Source organism: Acomys minous, assembly GCF_964271855.1.
Source record: "Acomys minous genome assembly, chromosome: 17".
In the NCBI taxonomy this organism is placed as follows: domain Eukaryota; kingdom Metazoa; phylum Chordata; class Mammalia; order Rodentia; family Muridae; genus Acomys; species Acomys minous.
Window position 1 is genome coordinate 31,724,336 of NC_140500.1, and position 21,519 is coordinate 31,745,854.

The following is a 21,519-nucleotide window of genomic DNA, read 5'->3' on the forward strand; positions in this document are numbered from 1 at the left end:
ACCTCTGCATCCTCAGAAAGATCTATTTTGAGGTCATAGAACCTCAGTGAATGTGAGGGCCAAAAGGCAGGTGACTTATAAGCCGCCTCAGAAGCAAACGAAGCTGACGGACAGGAGCTGCTGCTGGGGTAGGAGTGAGGAGAGCAACGGCGTGGTGAATGCTGCGTGAGGGTGGGAAGGGCGGCGTGAAGTTCCTGTTCACCGTCAGTTCCTGTCCTGCGCCCTCTGCTTGCCTCTGTAGAAGACGCTTCCCTCTCCTGGGCCTCTGTCTCCTTTGGTCAAAAGGGGATGAGCTAGTTCAGCCACTCTGGAAAAGTCTAAAGTCCTCAGCAGGTTAAAATGCTTTTGCAGAAAGGCAGAGAAAGGGGTGACTACCTATCAGTAGAGAATTCGGAACAGAAAATGATCTGTGTGCAGCATTTCCACTTAGTCACAGCAGCAGCATTTAGTCACAAAGTGGGAGGCCACACAGCTGTCTCCTAACTAAATAACTGAAATGTGGTATGTTTATATAATAGGATACTAAGCAATAAAAAGGAACAAAGTACTGACCTACAGCACAGCTGACCTCTGAAACAAAGAACCAATCTAAATCATCGCCCTCTCTACTTCTGTGTATGCTAAGGATAGAACCCAGGACCTCACTACACTGATCAAGTGCTCTGCCACTGAGCTGTGTGCCCAGCCTTATTGTGTAGCCCTATCTGGCTTAGAACTCACTCTGTAGACCAGGCTGGCCTTGAATTCAGAGATCCACCTGCCTCTGCCTCCTGAGTGCTAGGATTAAAGATATATGCACCACCACACTCAACTTCCAGCCCTTTCCATGTTTTAATGCAACCTGCAGAATTAGCAAATCCATAGAGATAAATGAGTGGTTTCCAGGGCTTGGGAGGAGGAGAATGGGAAAATACTTAAGGGTTCTAGTTTTTCTCATAGGATAATGTGTAGATGACTGTGATAAAAATGCCTTAAAGAGTCAACTTAAACAGAAAGGGTTTATTTGGGCTCACAGCATCAGATGATTCGCTCTGGTTGGCTGGCTCTGGTTTCTGGACCTGTGAGGAGGCAGGAAGGGCTGCAGAAGAGAGAGCTGCTCAGAGAAGAGCAGCCAGGAAGCACAGGGTGCAGGATGGGGTCTTAACATTTTGAAGGGCATGCCCCGATGACCTAGTTTTCTCCAATGAGGCCCTTCATCCAAAATCTTACATCACCTCACAGGCTACACAGAGGGCTGTGTAGGTTCTAAGGTTCACAGTAGTGGCACAAACTGGGGACTAAGCTTTCCACACATGGACCTATGGAAAACTCCAGATCCAAACTAAAGAGTGATAAAATGTTCAAAGCTTGATGTGACAGGAGCTGGGGGCACACCCTGTGGACTTGTCTAGGATGTGTGGGGCTTTATCCCATTCAGGGAGAATAATGGTTCCCCGCAGCAGGGATGGTCCTGAAAACAGGCTATGCACAGCACACTTTTAGAGTTGCCCATGACACACTTAGGTAAGTTAGGACCACAGTGTAGCTCAGTTTGTATAAAGTGCTTGCCTAACATGCAGGAGGGCCCCAGTTCAATCCTAGCACTACCTAAAACGGGCATGATGGTGTACCCTACAGTATTAGCATTCAAGGGAAGAAAGGGTCATCAGAAGTTCAAGGTCATTCTTAGCTACATACTGTGTATGTATAGATTATATCGCAACCCTGCTGTGCTGGCTAGTTTTATGTCACTCTGACACAGCTGTAATCCTCTGAGAGCAGGGAACCTCAGAGAAAATGCCTGCATAAAGTCAGGCTGTAGGCAAGCTGTAGAGCATTTTCTTAATTAGTGATTGATGTGGGAAGGCAGGGCCTACTGCAGATTGGTCCACTCCTGGGCTGGTGGTCCTAAGGGTCTGTAAGAAAGCAGACTGAGCACGCCATGGGGAAGCAAGCCAGTAAGCAGCACTCCTCCACAGCCTCTGCAGCAGCTCCTGCCTCCAAGTTTCTGCCTGCTCTGAGTTCCTGCCTTAGACTGTGATTCAGGGTATTTAAGCCAAATAAACCCTTTCCTGCCCATGTTGGTTTTGGTCATAGTGTTTCGCATCAATAATAGCTCTAACTAAGACACCTGTCAAAAACGCAGGAGGGGCAGAGCATGGTCTATTAATCGAATCCAGGACAGCCAAGGCTACACAGAGAAACCATGTCTCCAAAAAACAAAACAAAGCAACAACAAAGATGGAGAAAGGACCACAAGCCCCCAGCAGTTAGCATCAAGGTCTTGTGACCATGGAAGGACCTTTTAGGTATTCCAGACAAAGAATACCAGGGAAACAGGAGTGACCCTACATGCAGAGAGGCCTCAGGGCTTAGGCAGAATGTCCCTGAGCTCCTGTGCTTTAGCCCTGTTCCACCTAGTGCTGCCTCCTGCTCCCTCTCAGCTCCTCTGCTTCCCAGAGTCTGCAAGCCTGGAAACCGTGCCCTCCTCCAAGGTTGGGTGTTGTCCTTTGGTTTCTGTTGCTGGATTAATACACTGACCAAAAACAACTTGGGGCTTGTGATGACTATTTTTTTTTTAAAGATTTATTTATTTATTATGTATACAGTGCTCTGCCTGTTTGTATCCCTGCAGGCCAGAGGAGGGCGTCAGATCACATCATAGATGGTTGTGAGCTACCATGTGGTTGCTGGGAATTGAAGTCAGGACCTCTGGAAGAGCAGTCAGTGCTCTTAACCGCTGAGCCATCTCTCCAGCCCCATGAGGACTATTCTGGCTTGTCAACTTGACTACATCTGTTTTTTGTTTTTTGTTTGTTTGTTTGTTTGTTTGTTTTGGTTTTTCAAGACAGGGTTTCTCTGTGTAGCCCTAGCTGTCCTGGGGTCTCTTTGTAAACAAACCAGGCTGGCCTCAAACTCAGAGATCCATCTGCCTCTGCCTCCCGAGTGCTGGGATTAAAGGTGTGTGCCACCACATCCAGCTGACTACATCTGGAATTAACTAAAACCCAAGTGTCTGGGTTCATCTGTGAGAGAGATTTTTCTTAATTAAATCATCTGAAGTGGGAAGTGGGGGGAAGACCCACTCTAAGCAGAATCTTTGAGGTAGGAAGACACTTCCAATCCAGCTCTTTTGAGGAGGGAAGAGCCATCTGGGCCACATCTGCTGACAGCCTAAATAAGGGATGTGGAAGACAGAAGCTCCCTGCTGCTTGCTTTCACTCTGGCTGGCAAGTCCATTCCTTCACTGACATTAAAGCCTACTTCTTCAGGATTCTGGCATATACGGAAGACCAGCATAGACAGCTAGCCTCCTGGACTACTGAATTCTTGGACTTTCTGTTGTATGTATATAATATATATTATGTGTATGTCTTTTATATATATAAAACATATCCCCCATATGTGTTACATATGTGTGTGTGTGCACACATATATACATACACACTACAGAGTGAGTTTCAGGACAACCAAGGCTACACAGAGAAACCTTGTCTCCAAAAACAAAAAAAAGAAAAAAAAGAAGAAAAAAACTGTGCCTTTCTGAATGTAGAATTGGTCCCCAAGGTTTTTCTGCATCAAAGCCACTAGCAAAAAAAACATCTTGACCTAACTTTGCTAACAATCTACATCTCTAAATTCTTTCTAAGGGTGGTGAACGTTACGAACAATCTGCATGTCTAAGTCCTTTCTGAGGGTGGTGGATGAATCATTAATCTGCTTCAGCAGCAATGCTTGAAAAAGATCAAGTGCTGGGCGTGGTGGCGCACGCCTTTAATCCCAGAACTCGGGAGGCAGAGGCAGGCCGATCGCTGTGAGTTTGAGACCAGCCTAGTCTACAAAGCGAGTCCACGATGGCCAAGGCTACACAGAGAAACCCTGTCTCGAAAAAGAAAAAGATCAAGCACTGTCCTGTCCAGCAGGACCAGTAATTACGGGGTCGCGAGGGGAGCCATACCTGAAAAGATGGGACGAGAAAGAAGGAGGCAAGACCAAGTAGAACTCCTATCAAGGTCTGTTTATTGAATCGAAAGCAAAAGCTTATATAGGGTGGAAGCAGGAGCCAAGCAGCAGGGGAGGGGTCTGAGAATGCCTCCAGGTGATCTCAGCAGGGGAACATCCTGTGGTTCATCTTGAAACAATTCCTATCTTATTTTAGCTAACTATCTCTTGGAAAGTCCCGAGCCAACCCGGCTAAACAACATCTGCAGGGGGTAAAAGGAGGAAGTCTGCTAAACAACATCCGCAGAGGTCGAAAGGAGGAGGTTATGCAGAGGCTAAAATGAGGAAGTTTAGCTTTGGAATGGGGCATCAGAATTTTGCCTCAGCCAGTAGATTCTTTTAGCCTTGAATGACCCTGGGCTGGCTCCGGACAAAGCACTGTTAGTGTAAGTGCCAATGGCACTGCCCAGTGAGGGCTAGCACCACTCATAGATTATGAGGGATCTAATGACCATGAGGGCAACAAGCAGAACAGAACTGTGCAACAGCATGAGGTCCTCAGAACACGTAGTCTCCCCGGATCTGCCTCTTCAAGGGACACCCATAGCGCTTGTACTGACCAGTGAGCCACATTCCATGAGTTCTAAGGCTGTCTTGCTGTTCCTCCTGTGCGGCCCCTGGCAGCTCAGTTGTGGGGCACTTCCCTAGTGTGTGCAAAGCTCTAGATTCAATCTGTGATAGCACAGTAAATAGGTCCTGGGTGGATTGTTTCACACACATCCTTGTAAACATCTCTAACAGGTAAAGAATATTTGTTTATTTTGGGGTTTTGAGACAGGCTTGCATAGCCAAGACTTCCCGAAGCCTTTGATATTTCTCCCTCTACTTCTAAGTGCTGGGATTACAGGGGAGTGTCACCACACCTGGCTCAGTGTGCCTCTTCATGAATATGTTCAGATGTTCCCTTATCTTTGTTTTACCATTATTTTTTTTTTATTTCATGTGTGTGTTTGCCTGGGCATATGTGTGGGTGCAATGTGTGTATCTGGTGCCTGCAGATAATTTAACCATGTTATTTGTACTCTCTGTAGCATTCTGTGACCCTTTCAAAACTACACATAACTCCCCCTCATCTTTCTTCCTTTTAAGTTTTGGGATAGTGTTTTGGTTGGTGGGGGACAAAAGTCTCACTCCCTAGCTCAGGCTGGCCCTCACAATTATCCTGCCTTAGCCTCCCGAGTGCTAGGGTTGTAGATGTGAGCCACTAGGTTTTTGTTTTTGTTTTTGTTTTTTGTTTTGTTTTGTTTTTTACTGGAATGAAGTGGTGAGAGCTGCACAGACAATTAAGCAAAGGGGAAAACCATGATTCTCCAGGAAAACTCAAATGTCCAGGGAAGAGATTGTAATCACTGGTCACTTCTGAATCAGTTTGGAGACCTGTCACCACCACATTATCAGGACAGGAAGTCATGGCAACAAGTAGAAAAACAAAATGCTACATGGTTTGCAACACAATCAGTGGGTAATGTCTAGCGAATGTCTGTCTGTAATTCCGGCACCCAGGAGGCACAGGCAGGAGACGAGGGGCTCAAGGCCAGCCTAAGCTGTATGAGACCCTGCCTCAAAGAGTAACATAAATATACAAAGAATAATAGCTGAGTATTGGCGGAACATACCTGTAATCACAGCACTTGGGAAGTAGAGGCACATAGATAAAGTCAAAGCCAGCCTGGGCTACATAAGAGAACCCATTTCAACAAAAGAGAAATCAAAATTTTAATAAGTGATAACTAGGCGCAGTGGCCCATGCCTTTAATCCCAGCACTCAGGGAGGCAGAGGCAGGCAGATCTCTGTGAGTTCTAGGCCAACCTGATCTATAAAGCAAGTACAGAACAGCCAAGGCTATACAGAGAAACCCTGTCTTGGAAGAAACAAAAAACAATAGGATGAGCGATATTGTCAGGCAGTGGTGATGCATGCCTTTAATCCCAGCTCTCAGGAGGCTGAGGCAGGTGAATCTCTGAGTTTGAAGCCAGCCTAGTCTACAGAGTGAGTTCCAGGACAGTCAGGGTTTCACAGAGAAACTGTCGCAAAAATGCCAACCAACCAACAACAAAAGTAAACTGAAACAGCTTACATAAGCAACTAAAGTCTATACTTACAAAATAGATATGAAATATATCAAAGAAAAAAAAGGGCTGGAGAGATGGCTAAGTGGTCAAGAGCAGTGACTGCTCTTCCAAAGGTCCTGAGTTCAAATCCCAGCAACCACATGGTGGCTCACAACCATCTATAATGAGATCCGGTTCCCGCATCCCGCCTGCAGACCTACATACCGGCAGAATACTGTATAAATAATAAATAACTCTTTTAAAAAGAAAAAGAACACCGGGTGTGGTGGCACACGGAGGCAGGAGAATCGCTGTGAGTTCAAGGCCAGCCTGGTCTACAAAGCGAGTCTAGGACAGCCAAGGCTACACAGAAAAACCCTGTCTCGAAAAACCAAAAAGAAAAAGAGAACAAGAAGAACAGGAATGCAGACAGTTGAAAATGGCCAGGTCTAGGGACTGGGGATTGGGAGTGAGAAGGAACAGAGCTGGGAGTTTTGAAAAGCCGGGCTTCACAACTGACTTCCTTAAAGGATCAGGGTTGTTTAGTTGGTACCGCAGGGAAAACTGAAACCTGAGAAGGAGTCCAGGCTGCAGACAGGTTGGTGGAGAGCAGCATGCCCTTCGAGCTGAGGACAGCTGGCAGGGCACCGAGCAGGCGCCCCAGCCTGCCCCAGCGTCCACCTGTTCTGCCTGTGGTTTGTGTTGCCCTGCTGGAGAAGGCCAGCCAGAGTGAAAATGTCAGCCCGTGGTTCCCAGCGTGGTCGGCTCTGGGAGGCTTCAAGCCTGCCAGCCACACCTCCTCTGCCTTCTCCGACTCGCTTACTTTGGAAACTTCCAGTGCACAGCTCCCCACAGCTCCCATAGGTGACAGTCTGCAGCACTCCTGACAGATAGCCCAGTTGGAGGGACTAATGTGCCCCCGCTCCCGCACTTCCCCAGGCAGGGCTCATATGGAAGGCCTGTTGGGTTCTCTTCCCCTCTGGAGGGCAGGGCGCTGTTACTGCTACTCAAAGCCTGGCTCTGGAGTCAGCCTTGTGATTTGGTAGTTGCTGTGTGACCTTTAACAAGTCCCTTTACCTTTCTGAGCAGCTGCTTACGAGCTTCCAGACGGAGAGCACAGAAATACAAAGAGCCGCTTTGAGACTGAAAGAATGGCGCAGGCAGGTGTTTGACACGCTTGTCACAGACTAAGTGCCTGGCAATGGCAGTGTCCCCCATCCCAAGATCTCCAGAATGATAAGGACAGTTTCTGGACTGAGACCATCCCAATGTGCACCTGGCACAGCCAGTGTTCCCCCACTGACACCACTTCTGTGCCTTGGGTCTCCTCTTTCCCTCCAGTGGTCAGCTTTCATCTTGGCCTTGGGCCAAAGGGATCAGAACATCCTGTCTTTGTCTGGAGTCTCAAGCTTAGAAGCCTCGTGGGACCAAACGCCCCGCTCCAAAGAGGGCAGCCAGTAAGCAGTGCTGTGGAGGGGGCAGAGTGAGCATGCGCTGAGGAGGGGAGCCAGGCCAGCGCTGAAAGCTGTGTCTGCACAAAGGATGGTAACATTTTAACAGGCCCACCAGAGAGTTGGGAAGATAGTTCACTCTGTAAAGTGCATTCCACACAAGCAAGCGCAAGGACTGAGTTTGATCTGTAGAAGCCATGTATAAATTCAGGCATGGTAGCAGTCTGCCTGCAATCCCAGTCCTGGGGAGACAGAGACAGGTGGATTCCTGGGGTTCACTGCTTACCCAGCCTTGCTACACCAGCAAGTTTCAGGCCAGTTAGAGATTCTGTCTCAAAAAAAAAAAAAAAAGGGTGGCATTGGGACTAGAGAGATGGCTCAGCAGTTAAAGCATTGGCTGCCTCTGCAGAGAACCTGGGTTCAAATCCCAGTATTCATATGGCAGCTCACAACCCTCTGTTACTCCAGTTCCAGAGAATCTGATGCCCTCTTCTGGCCTCAGAGGGCACCAGGCACGCACACGGTACACAGACATCCACACAGGCAAAACACTCCTACAGCTACTTAAAATAAAAACAAGGAGAGTGGGGCAGTGGTGGGACACCCCTTTAATCCCAGCACTCAGGTGGCAGAGGCAGGCAGATCTGTGAGTTCAAGGCCAGCTTGGTCTACAGAGTGAGTTCCAGGATAGCCAGGCCTACAAAAAGAAATCCTGTCTTGTAAAACTAAATAAATAAGTAAAAACTAAAACCAAGGTGAATGCCTGAGGTTGACCTCTGGCATTTATATGTACACACATGCATGTGTGCATGCACATATACACACAACACTGCCCATCAAAGATTCACTGAGCAGTGACAGAAAAACCAGAAGCCCTCAGCTACCCCAACACCCTTAGTATTGCCTGCCTTCCCACATAGACTGCCCACAGGGCTCCCCTAAAGGAAACTAGGAGGAGGCAAAGAAAGGGGGGGTCCCCCAAATGCCAATCATGGGCTGAATAGAGATTCAAGGTCTAGCCAGTATCCTGTGAGACTAGAGTAGGGCAGCTGTGTCTCCATCTGACAACAAACAGGCAGGATGCTACATGGTGTGCGTTTGTGTGTGTGCATGCGTGTGTGTCTGTGCACACGTGTGTATCTGTGTAAGTATATACACCAGTCCTATGAAAAACCTAGGTGATCCATACTGGGTGTCAGGGAGAGGTGGCAGCCAGGAACTTCAGTGCAGTGGGAACCCAGAGTGACTCAGCTTTCAGCTACTGAGACAAAGCACCCCAAGATTTGGATCACACTGTATAGAGGAAGGTTTTGGTTGGGCTCGTGTCTCAGGGTTACACACCACGATCACTTAGCCCAATGCTTTGGGCCTGTGGTGGTGCAGTGTGTCATCCAGCAGCCCATAGCAGAGGAGGGCTGAGCACCTCAGAGTGGCCAGGAAGCAAAGAGAAAGAGAAGTATCTAGGCCCTGAATAGCCTGCCTCAATGACATGCCTTCCTTCCATTACGCCCCACTTCTGAAAGGTTTGGCGATCTCCCCACAGTGCCCCAGGCTGATGAAGAAACCTCTAGCACAGGCCTTTAGAAACCCTTCAGCTGTAATTCATATACTCAGGGAGAAATAGAGTCTAGAACATGGCAGGTGAAATTTCAGCTTTCTTCTCAACCGGGCTCGTTTCCAAGAGTCGCTCTGCAAGGGGCACATCATCAGCCATAAAAATGCTAACAGAAGAGCGTTGTCACTGTATTGAAAGCCCAGAATCCTCTTTTCTAGGAAATGATGGAAAGAAATGGAGAGGGAGGACTGCAGAGCAAAGTGAGCTATCTGTCCATCCAGCTCTGCAGAGCCTCACACAACAAGGGCGAGAGAGCAGCTGACAGCCTGAGATAAAGTAGGACACTGTCCTCCAGATCCCGGAGAGCTATGTGGCCAGGTGTGCAGAAGCCTCAGCCAACAGCCCAGGTGCTCCGAGCAGCCCTAGGGAAAAGAAGGGGGTCCTCTCAACCAGACACACTGTGTGCAAGGGCAGGAACCAGCTACCGGCACTGAACACCTTAAAAGCTACAGGCACGGCAGGGTCTGACCTTTTCTGTGATGGCTGTAGGTCGGAGAGCACAAGGAGGGACCTTAGCTTACCACATGGAAGAACTGTTTGCTGGTTTTGTTTGTTCGTTTTTTGTTTTGTTGTGGGTTGTTGTCGTTTTGGTGTTTGTTTGTTTGTTTCGTTTTTTGGTTTTTTTTGGTCACCAAGTATGGATCCCTCAGGCACTAAGATTGGAGAGGCCTCTGAGCTTGGATCCTAGAGCTGTGGCTTCTTGAAGCAACTACCCTACCACTAAGCTACACCCCCAACCCCCATCCTACCCCAAGCATTTTGTTGTTGTTGTTTGGGGTTTTTGTTTTGTTTTGTTTTGGTTTTGTTTTGGTGTTTTGAAACAAGATCTATATAACTCTGGCTGGCATGACACTTGATATGTAGACCAGGCTGGCCTCGAACTCACAGAGATCTACCTACCTCTGCCTCCCTAGCTCTTGTACTTAATTTTTTTCACAACTTTTAAAAAATGTATATTACTTTTTTTTTATTTATTGGGGGCATGCTGATACTGGAACTGGTTTGGTTCTTCTACCATGTGGATCCTCAGGATCAAACTAAGGTCATCAGTCTTGGTGGCAAGCACCTTTATGTCCTGAGCCATCTGGCTGGGCTTGCTTTTCTTTTAAAAAGTGACATCTATTATTTTTATTACTGCAAAAAAAGTACATAGTGTATGGAATATTGGTAAACAGAAAAGCAAAATTAAATGAAGAGTCATACCGTTTACCATTCAGTATCTACAGGATGGACGGATGAATACTGGCCAAATTAGATCATCCAGGATCTACTTTTGAGGACTCAGAGCCTCCGTGAGTTTGCATGTTCATTGCAGTACTGTTTCCAAAGCCACATCATAACCTATCAGTCAGCAGAGGAATGGAGAATGACTGAATAAATAAATAAACAAATGAATAAATACCAGTGTGCCCAGAGCACGCAATGTGGGGCAACTAGTAGGAAGAAGAGGATAAAGTGCACAGGGAGTGTGTTGAAAAAAAAAAAAAAACGGCACAGCTATTGCAGGACAACAGTACTATAGAATATAGAGTGTGATTCCATTCTTTTAAAGTGCATCCTTAGATGACTGACAGATGATAGGTATAGATAGATAGGTAGATAGATAGATAGATAGATAGATAGATAGATAGATAGATACATACATACATACATACATACATACATACATAGTAGATAGATGGCAATTTTTGTTTGTTTGAGACAGGGTCTTACTATGTAGCCAGGGTTGTCCTGGAACTATATAGACCAGGCTGGCCTGGAACTCACAGAGATCCATCTCACTCTACCTCCCAAGTGCTGGGATTAAAGGTGGTCACCACAACGTTTCTGTAAAAACTGGAGAAAGGGTCTCTTTGTATCCCAGGCTGGCCTTGAACTTGCTATGTTGCCCAGGCTACCTTAACCTGATTATCTTCCTGCTTCCTTTTCCTATATGCCGAGATTACAAATGTACACCACCACTCCTCACCATATATGAGCACTGTGTGTGTGTGTGTGTGTGTGTGTGTGTGTGTGTGTGTGTGTGCCCGTGCGTGCGCGCGCTGAACTGGCACTGTAGCAAGGATGAGATTGAACTCCTGATCTTTCTGCCTGGATCTCCCAAGTGCTGGGTGGTGAATGAATCAGGGGAGAGAGCTCACAGGTAAGACAAACGTTTTGTTTGTTTGTTTGTTTTGTTTTGTTTTGTTTGAGGGGGGTTGTTTGTTTGTTTTGAGGGGGATAGTTTTTTGAGACAGGGTTTCCCTGTATAGCTTTGGCCATCCTGGACTCGCTTTGTAGACCAAGCTGGCCTTGAACTCACTCAGAGCTCTGCCTGCCTCTGCGTCCCTGAGTGCTAGGATTACAGGCCTGTGCCACTGTGCCACTGTGCAACACAACCCTTTTTGGAATGTTTCTCTGTTGCTTGAATGTAGACAATCAGTCCATGCGTACACTTTTTTACAGTTCATATGGCCAACATCTTAGTGAGTAACAATCCACAGGAAATGTCTCTTCACCATTTCTGATGACCACAGGCATTCTTTGTGTGGCTTTCCCTGAGTGAGTTGAGTGCAGTGGCAGCCATCTGAAGGGCTAGGGTGGAGGTCAAGGGTGCAGTGCTTGACTCACATTCATGAGGCCCTGAGTTCAATTCCCGACATTGAGGGAGGAAAAAAATAAAACATTCCTGAGTGTTAGGAATTGTGCTCAGAGGGACTTGGAGCACCTGACAGTGTCTCTGAGACCTGGACATGCAGAGCCCCAGTTCTAACCATGCCTCGGTAGACTACCCATATGCTCCATGTGGGATGGAAGGATGAGACTTCTCCATTTCTCCTACTAGTGAAAGCCGGCTGAAGAGAAACAAGGTACCTGTGGGGTTTTGAATAAGAATGGCTCCTCTAGGCTCATATATTTGAACGCTTAGTCAGCAGGGAGTGGCCCTGTTTTAAAGTATTAGAAGGATTAGGAGGTGTGGCCTTGTCAGAGGAAGTGTGTCACCTAGGGTGGGCTTTGAGAGACTCTCTCTCTCTCTCTCTTTCTCTCTCTCTCTCTCTCTCTCCCCCCCTCCCCCCCCAATCAGGATGTAGCTCTCAGCCACCACTCCAGTGCCTGCCTGGGTGCTCTGATGCTCCCCACCGTGATGATGATAGACTAACCCTCTAAAGCAAGCACCCAATTAAATGCTTTCTTTTATAATAGTTGCTTCGGTCATGGTGTCTTTTCACAGCAATAGAATAGTGACTAAGACAGTACAGTATCCAACCACAAAGACCAGAAGAAATTTACATGATCTGCTGACCACATGCTGAAAATCACCACAGCAAAGACAAAAATGATGTAGATCTAGGGCCAACAAGCTGGCTCAGCAGGTAAAGAAGCTTGCCCCTAATCCTGAAGATCTGAGTTTGATCCCCAGCATACATACAGCAGGAGAAAATGACTCCACAGATGTGAGGTGGTATGTAGTAGCTCCCACATATACAAATATGTACATTAAAAAAAAAAAAAAGGAAGTATCCATGGACAATTACTTGGTAAATGGGTCAGTATATACTGTAAAATTGAGAAGGGAAGCTGGGTGTGGCAACACATGCCTTTAATCCCAGCACTCAGGAGGCAGAGGCAGGCAGTTCTCTGTGAGTTCAAGGCCAGCCTAGTCAGCACATTGAGTCCACGACAGTCAGGTCATAGCTCTGTTACGCAGAGAAACCTGTCTTGAAAAACAAAAAACCAAAACAACAACACCAACAACAAAAAAGATGAGTGAGAAGAGAAGTTATAAGAGCAATTAATAAAGTGTTGGCTCAACTGGACATGGTGGCACACACCTTTAATCCCAGGACTCGGGAGGCAGAGGCAGGCGGAGCATTGTGAGTTTTCGGCCAGCCTGCTCCTTATAGAGTCCAGGACAGTCAAGGCTCCACAGAGAAACCTTGTCTCAAAAAAAAAAAACCTGATGATGATGAGGAGGAGGAGAAGAAGAAAAGAAGAAGAAGAAGAAGAAGAAGAAGAAGAAGAAGAAGAAGAAGAAGAAGAAGAAGAAGAAGAAGAAGAAGAAGAAGAAGAAGAAGGAGGGTCTCATTTTTATTTATGTGCTCTGGAAAAGGCCTGGAAGATCTGCCAGGCTGTAAGTACCACCTACCTATGCCTTTCTGAATCCAGAGGATGTGAGCTCCCTGTCTGGAGAGATAGCAAAAAAGGTTGGTCCTAGCAGGGAGGGACGCTGCAGGGTCTCCCACGGGGGCTCTGATACTACCTTGGCTGCTTTATGTGTGAGAGAGGGCTGGTAGGGAGCAGCGGGCAGAGTCCATTCGCCAAGGGAAAGGGTTAAGTATCCCGCGCTCCTGTGGGCGGGCTCGGCTATGAGATCGGCAGCGCTGGGCTCTGCTGGCCGAGCCTGAGCATCTTCGAGGATGCAGTGCCGGGAGAGGCTGCTGGGACGCGCGCAAGGTGAACGCAGGGCTGCGGGTGCAGCGCGCAGGTGAGGAGCCGGCCGAGGGAGGGGGCGATGGCGGGACCCATGAAAGCAAGGAGCAAAGCTTACAGCCCCCTTCGTGGGCATAGGCGGCCAGGCCTGCATAGTGCCTACCCCCATCAGGGACACTGCGGGAAGGCGTGGAGCCAGGGAGAGAGGAGCCCGGGGAGGAGGAAGAAAGGTAACCCGAGATGGACCCGCTTCTGCAGGCTGCCCTGCAGAGGCCCCCTCCCCCTGCTTCCCCTCCCCCCCTTCTTTCTCACCTAGTCTCTGAGACTGATTGATCTCACCTCCCCTCAGACCTGTCCAGCCATGGGACCCCAACACTCGGCGAGCTCCTGCCTGGACTGTAAGTGCCCACATCTCTCGCAACGGGGGTGGTAGGCAGATGGCATGTTATTCACTGAAGGCCCAGCTCAGCCATCTCTTCCTCTGCAAAGCTTACAGAGCTGTGCACGATGAGCCCTATCGGCTACAGTATCTCTAGTACATGTGTTCAGCCGGCAGTGCGACCTTGGGCAAGTTGCTCAACCTCTCTGACTCTTGGTTGCCCACTTTCCTTTTCTGTATGATGTGTACTTGCACCTGCTTGTATGGGAAGACTTAGAACAGCTGTTTGCCTAACTGAGCAAACAGCTCAAGACAGTATTATTATCAACCTGTATCCATCTTAGGGGCCCCAGGTCCTTTTTTAGCACACCTCAGTCCCAGCCTCAGAACTGAGGACTTATGGGTCCCCACACCCCATCCTAGGCTATGAGCAGAACCTGGAGCTTGGTAGATGTTTGAGAAAGGCCTTACCAAGGCTTAAGGGCAGTCTGAAATAAAGCTGCAGCTGGACCCAAGAGGTCCCCTGAAACTGCCCACAACCTCTGATGAGCCTAGAGTGCTCCCAGGAAGGGTACCTGGAGTTACTGCTGGCTTCTCCAGGTGTCTGAGCCACCAAAGGTGGCTGGCTGTAGCCAAGAGAAAAGAACATAACACCTGCCCCTAACACAGCTGGCCCCTCCTACCTCCCTGGCCTATTTAAGGATGAATTTAAGAATAGAGACCTCATAGGATATCTACCTGGGCCAGGAACGTACAGGGGCTGGAGATGTGAAACAAAAGAGACAGGAGCCCAGACCTGTGGTAGACAGGAGATGGTATACAAGGGGGCATTGCCCTCGGGGTAGGGAGAGCCAGGAACAGAAAGCGCCCCTGGTGGGGAGTGTCTAGGCCGATGCATCCTACCTTCCAATCTTCCTTGGACAAGAGTGCTGACCTCTTTGCTTTTAAAAAAACACGACTACTCGGGCCTTATTACTGCCAAGCTTCCCAGTCTTGTGATGGTCCAGCTGCAGCCAGCTGACCACCAACCCACCCAGAAGGATATGTCCTGAACTCACTAAGCTCATTCTGCTCTTCCCTCTGCCAAATGCTTCCCCCTTAGATGGTCATGCTTGCACTCTCTTACCGTTCAGCCTTAGCCTCAGTGTCACCTCAGAGAGGCTCTCCCGGAGCCCCTGTGGAGACTCCATCATCTAGCCCCATCTTACCTTCAAAGCTAAACTTTATTATTTCAGAGAGTCTCACTATACAGCTCTGGCTGACCTGCAACTTTCTATGTAGACCAGGCTGACTTTGAACTCACAGAGATCCTCCTGTCTTTGCCTCAGGATCTAAAACTCATGTGTGTGTGTGTGTGTGTGTGTGTGTGTGTGTGTGTGTGTGTGTGTATGTGTGTGTGTGTGTGTGTGTGTGTGTATGCATGCATATGTGGAGATCAGAAAACAACCCAAAGGGATCAGTTTTCCCTTTCCACCATGTGAGTCCTGATCAAGGACTGAACTCAGATCACTTATTGTCCATCATATCTAGAATGGTCTCTCCACATTGGGGAGAGAGTAGTTTCTCCAAACTCATTCAAGGCTCTATCCCCATGGTCTGTTCAGTTTATTCACTGAACTAGTGAAGGGGGCTTGGGGAAGGAAAGTTTTCCAGACAAAGGCTAAAGAAACAGGGTCCAACTGTAAGTTCCTACTGTGGGTCTGACCCTCATTGTTTACGCTTTATATGAATCCCCTTGAAGTAGATGCTCTTGTAAGAGAGAAAGCCACCACGATGCCAAGAAGCAAAGTAACTCACCCAGGAGACACGGTGCTGGATGCCAGCTTAGGTCCCTCCTCAAGCAAGGACACGTAACTCTTTCTCTTTTCTGAGAGCTGGGCCTTGATAAATCTATTTTGAGGGTAGGAAAGAAGGCTTAGCAGATAAAGAGGTTTGCTGCCAAGCATGACTTGAGTTTGATCCCTGGGACCCATGCAGAAGGAGAGAATGGACTCCCACAAGTTGTCCTGCTTGCCACACTCTCGCTGTGGCAGATAGCCTCCCCTTAATTAAATACATAGATGTAATTTTAAAAATTTAAAATCTGCTTTCAGGGACTGGAGAGATTAGCCAGTCAGACAGGTAGTACTGATCTTGTAGAGGACACAGCACTGAGCATGGGTGGTGGGCTACAGATGCCTCCAAGTCAGCTCCAGGCCGTCCGACACTCTCCTCTGGGTTTCACAGGCACTGCACTTAATATGGGCAACTATCTCCATCATACACACACACACACACACACACACACACACACACACACACACACACACACACACACAGAATAGCCACTGAGTGTTGGACAGTGGCTCAGTTGCCTGGCCATAACTTTGGAAGGCCAAGAACAGAACAGAGCTTGTATTCTCTCCCAAGAGCAAAGGGAAGTCAGAAAGGTTTTTGTTGTTGTTGTTTGGTTTGCTTTTGCTTTTGTTTTTGTTTTTTTCAGACAAGGTTTCTCTGTGTAGCCATGGCTGCCCTGGAACTCACTCTGTAGACCAGGCTGGCCTGGAACCCACGAGTGCTAGCATTAAAGCCGTGCACCACCACTGCCTGTCTGAGACAGGAAGTTTCGAGCGCAAAGCAAGGGGCATGAGCTGAGACCCAGTTTTTAGAGACCTTAAAACCAGGGATTGATGCTGTTGCTCAAATGCTTCTCTTATTCGTCGCCAGGTCCTTGGGGAAGTCATGGGACCCCTCAACCCTCACACATCATCTCTCTCTGATTTCTATTTTCTCTCTCTGCTTTTGTAGAGTGACCCAGTGAAGCCTAGAAGTCAAGGGCTCTACACTCAAGCATTGAATTAGACCATGGCCTCCAGCCCACAGGGCTGTGTATCTCGCCTCCTTCTGCTGTTGCTGCTGCCATGCCTGGGGGCTGGCCCTGCCTTGGGCAGAGGCCTTCCCAGGCCACTTGAGAACTCAGAACCTCATGTGATCCCACCAGAGCCACAGACCTTTGACCTCTTCTGGGAGAAGCAGAGAAATGAGAGTTTCCAGCCCAGTGGCATCTCCCAGGCTCCTGTTGAAGGCCCTGAGAGGCCTGTAGACTCTCCTCTAGGACCAGCCCTGCCTGGACCCAAAGCAGCCCCTGGAGTCCAGGGTGAAAGACTCCTAATGGCTGACGACCTTCAGCTGGCCCAAGCACACACCTCCCAAGGCTGGACAGGACCTCCAGATTCCCAGGAGCTTCTAGAGCCAGAAGCACCAGACCCCCACCCAGTGGGAGCACCCCACCTCACTTTCACCCCAACAACTCCCAGCCCTCAACTCAGGGTATCCATACTTGCCACGGCCCCACAGAAGCCTGGAGGCCCAGCAGGACAGCAGCCAGATAGGGATGAGGGTCTAATGGTCAAAGCTAAGACCCACATAACACAGGCTTCCCCCTGGGACCAGCAGGGTTCTCCCCACACTCTGGTACCCGAGACAGGTGCTGTGAGGACGCTGATGCTGGGGAGGCAGGATGGACATGAGGGGGGCTTCCTGGAGGCTGTCCAGGGCCCCTTACTCACCCTACAGGATCCAGTAGTCCCTGAGGTGAGCCCAACACCCCCAGCTGAGGTGGCATCCACTCAGCATCCTGGAGACCAGCTAGACCTAGCATTGGCCAGAAGCCTTCCTCTTCCTGAGGGGCTGCCAGCTGAACCCCCCCAAAAAGCTGGAACTGGGGATAGCTGGGAAGTCAGCTCTCTGGGACCCCCACCTGAACAGACTGACCTCCTTGGTGGACAAGATTCTGCAACACCCCAGTCCATACCACCCTCAGCCTCAGACACTTCTGATGGACAACTAAGGCCAGGTAGGTACCACCATGAGGGGCCTGAGTGGGGCTTCGAGGATCAGTGATCTAAGGCAGCTAGATGTAACTCGGGGTGTCATTTCCTTCCTTCTGACAAATTTGGGTGATGGTGCTACCTTCCTGAGGGATTGGATTTGGGGGGAGTACTAGGCAAAGTGGTGACTACTCTTGCCGTTTCAGCAATAGCCTCGATGAATGGAGTAGACCCCATCTCTCCCCAGAGGGTGCGAGGAGCGATGGAGGCTCCAGGAACCCCCAAGTCCTTCATCCCTGAACTCCCAAACTCTGCTCAAGCTGCAAATGGAACAGAGAGCCCTGTGAGGGCCCGGCACCCAGGTGAGGCCATGGCTAGGGGTGATGGGTCCGAGGGGCCAGGGCTGAATGGAGAAAGGCACCTGCTAAAAGGAATTAGCTAGAACCTCCTCTGAGTAGCTGAGAAATAACCCAGCGCTCGCCGGGGACGCCAGGACAAGACACTGGCTCTTTTGAGCTAGAATTGTTCTTCTGTGCAACATAGACATGTCTTGTGCAGTTATTCTCCTTTCTTCCTGGACCCCGGCACTATGGGTGCTGGGACAAGAGGATCACAAGTTTGAGACCTGCCTGAACTACATACTGAGTTCGAGGCTGGTGTCAGTAGCTCAGTGAGACCCTGTTCCCAAAAATACAAAAGGCTGGCGATGCAACGCAGTGTTAGAGCTATTGCCTGGCACATGAAAGACCCTGGATTCCATTCCCAGCACCACCAAATAAATAAACAAATATTTTAAAAGGGAAGGAAGGGGAAAAAAAGGAAGGAAGGAAGGAAGTTTATATCTGTCTTGTCTTTGTCTATGCTGGTTAGTGGAAACCAAGCTAGACATGTGCCCTTGACATGACCCAGCTACTATGGCAAGTGTTATTTTCTCCATTTGACAGACATGCTTGGAATATTAATTTACCCACTACATTTCTGAATATGGAAAAACTCGAAAGCACTTTGTGTTTGTTTGGGGTTCTGTTGTTGTGTTGTTTCTTGCTCGTTTGTTTGCTTGCTTGGGATGGGGGTCTCAAGTGGCCTAGACTGACTGCCCTTGCACTCACTATGTAGCTGAAGATGGCTTTAAAGTGCTGATCCTCCTGCACCTGCCTCTTATTACATGCATGCACCCCCACACCCCGCTGTCAACAACGCTTCCCAAGGAACCCTTTTAATATTGTTATTGTTGCAGATGAAGCCGAAGAATGGCCGGGTCGCCCACAAAGCCACCCTCCAGCACCCCCTGTACAGGCCCCTTCGACATCTCGGCGTGGCCTCATTAGAGTCACCACACAGAAAGCTCTGGGCCAACCACTCCCTCCGGAGCCCTCAGCCAGCTCCATGGCTCCAGCCCCGGCTTCTAGCCCCCCAGCCAATGCCACCGCACCTCCTCTGCGTTGGGGACCCCTGAGGAAGGTGCTCAGTTTTTCCTGGGAGCTTCATGTGTATGGGGTGGGCGTGCTTTTCCTGCTTCCAGCATTATTGGCATTGGTCACACTGGCAGCCGCCCTAGCAGGACCCCGATTGGCACTAGTGGCTGCCCTGCTGGTGTTGGTGGCTTCAGGGCTGCGATCTGTCTACATGCTCACTGATCCTTACGGCTCTCAGGCACGGCTGGGAGTACGAGCTGGCCTGGTGCTATACAACTTGCCTTTCCCCTTGCTACTCACTGCACTGGCAGCACTCACCCTGTTAGGCCTGGGTGCTGGTCTGCCACAGCCTCTGCAGAAGCCGCTCCTGCTGGGCGTTGTAGCACCCGTACATGGCGCAGGTTTGCTGGCCACAGACCTGTTCTCCACCAGGCCTGTGCTCAACCTTCTGACACAAGGCTTATCTTGTGCCTGGGGTGCGTCTGTGGCTCTGGGCACACTCTGCCTGTGCCGTCGCCGCCTGCTGGAAGGCCCTCGGGGCTGGGATGCCAGTCCAGGGCCCCGACTGTTGGCTGTGGCGGGCTCACTGGGGCTGCTGGCCAGTGGTCTGCAGTTGGCGGCTTCGCTTTGGCTGTACCCAGGGCCTGACCGAGAAGGTCGCTTCTCCTGGGCTTGGTGGGGCGTGCACTTCTGGCTGCGCCTGCTGGAGCTGACCTGGGCACTGGCACTGGCTCTGGCTGCTCTGGCCGCCACACGTCCCAGGCCCCCAACGGAGCACGCTTGCTGGGCTAAGTTGCTGCGCCTAGCGTGCCCCGCGCCCACTGGTAAGAGCGAAGTGCCCGAGAGGCCTAATAACTGCTATGCGGGGCCCAGTAGCCTGGGCACAGGCGGCCTGGACATCAGCAAAAGTCTCATTCGCAACGCTGCAGAAGGTGGGCTTCCCTCCACGCCTGGTTCTGGACCCTGGGGTTCAGCTGCATCTCTGGGTCGTGGTCGACCAGGTGGTCCGGGTATGTCCCGGGGCAGTGTGGGACCCGCACCGTCATTGAGCGAACTGGATCTGCGGCCACCATCGCCCATCAATTTGAGCCGCAGCATCGATGCCGCGCTCTTCCGGGAGCACCTGGTCCGAGACAGTGTATTCCACCGCTGCGGCCTCCGCGGCCTGGCCTCCTCGCCGCCAGGGGGTGCCCTGCGGCCACGCCGCGGCAGCCAGCCCGACGCAGAGCTCGATGGCGCGGGTGCCTCGCTGCTCCGAGGCCGCTGCCGCTCGCTCAGCGAGGTGTGCTTGCGCGCGCCGCTCCCGCAGCACGTGGTAGACCCGCCCGTGGGCGCAGCAGCCGCGGGGACTTCGGGCAGCTCCCTGGACAGTTTCTCCAAGGGCTCGCTCAAGATCAGCTGGAACCCGTGGCGTCACGGGCTATCGTCCGTGGATAGCCTGCCCCTAGATGAACTGCCCAGCACCGTGCAGCTGCTGCCACCACCTACCCCAGCCCCCACTCCTGCGCGGGCTGGAGAGCCTCAAGGCGAGAGCCAATCGTGCAGCAAGCCCAGCGAGTCCCGCAGCGCCTCCAGTGACACTATAGAGCTCTGAGCAGCTACGAGGAGGACCTGGATCTGCTCCTCAGAGTCCGCATAAAGTGGATGAGCCAAGACAGTTGAGCATTTGAAAAAAAATTGGCCTTCTAGGGCCTCCACCTGACTGCAGCTCCTGGGTACAGTTGAGCTTCAATTCACCTGACTCGTTTTGATTTTTTTTTATATCTATATTTTTTTTCAGCAGATATTTTGCACAGAGGCTGTGAGTTACACGGAATACAGGGTGGACGTGCATGGATTTGATCATGGGGAACAGGGAACAAGTAGCCCTGACTCTCCAGAGTGGAGATGCTCCTCACTTGTCCAGACTGACTGTCCTCTTTGTGCCAAAGAAATAAACCCTTGCGATTAGGCTCATGCCTCCCTCTGGTGGAGCCAGGATCCTACACCCTGACAGGAGACAGGAGGCCCTTCCCACAGGAATCAAGAGCCTTCTATAGGAATGTTGCCTCAGCCTTTGGTAGGAAGCCACTATCTCACTAAAAACCTGTCTGCTGTGGGCTCCCCACCTCCTGTAATCCCCCCACTGGGCCTAATCGGAAAGCATCCTGCCCACTTAAGAAATGAGAGTAACAGCTGGAGGTGAATGCTAACCTGGGTCCTGCAACAGCAGCTGGTATTCAAACCAGAAAGAGCAAGTCCTAACCTGGTCATCTTCCTCCTTCCACTTCTTTCTGTTTTTGTTTTGTTTTAATTTAAAAAACATTTTCTGTAGATTCATTTTCTGTGTATGAATGTTTTGCTTCCGTGTGTATATGCACCATGTGTGCCTGGTACCCAGGGGTCAGAAGAGCGAGGCTGGCCCCTC

At 50.0% G+C, this 21,519-nt stretch overlaps 1 protein-coding gene across 3 annotated transcripts; it reads left to right on the forward strand.

Annotated features, from left to right (window-relative positions):
* Positions 1 to 13,083: 13,083 nt before the first annotated feature.
* On the forward strand, positions 13,084 to 21,431 carry PRRT3 (proline rich transmembrane protein 3). 3 transcript variants are annotated; one of them, XM_084765456.1, is made up of 5 exons: positions 13,084 to 13,210; positions 13,859 to 13,907; positions 16,676 to 17,723; positions 17,904 to 18,059; positions 18,935 to 21,431. In XM_084765456.1, exons 3-5 carry the CDS (start codon positions 16,733 to 16,735, stop codon positions 20,704 to 20,706), a joined length of 2,919 nt encoding a protein of 972 aa, XP_084621582.1. In that variant the 5' UTR covers positions 13,084 to 13,210; positions 13,859 to 13,907; positions 16,676 to 16,732; the 3' UTR covers positions 20,707 to 21,431. The 3 variants fall into 3 exon arrangements, with proteins under 3 accessions (XP_084621582.1, XP_084621580.1, XP_084621581.1); XM_084765454.1 differs by lacking the exon at positions 13,084 to 13,210 and adding an exon at positions 13,286 to 13,564; XM_084765455.1 differs by lacking the exons at positions 13,084 to 13,210; positions 13,859 to 13,907 and adding an exon at positions 13,286 to 13,564.
* The last annotated feature ends 88 nt before the right edge of the window (positions 21,432 to 21,519 follow it).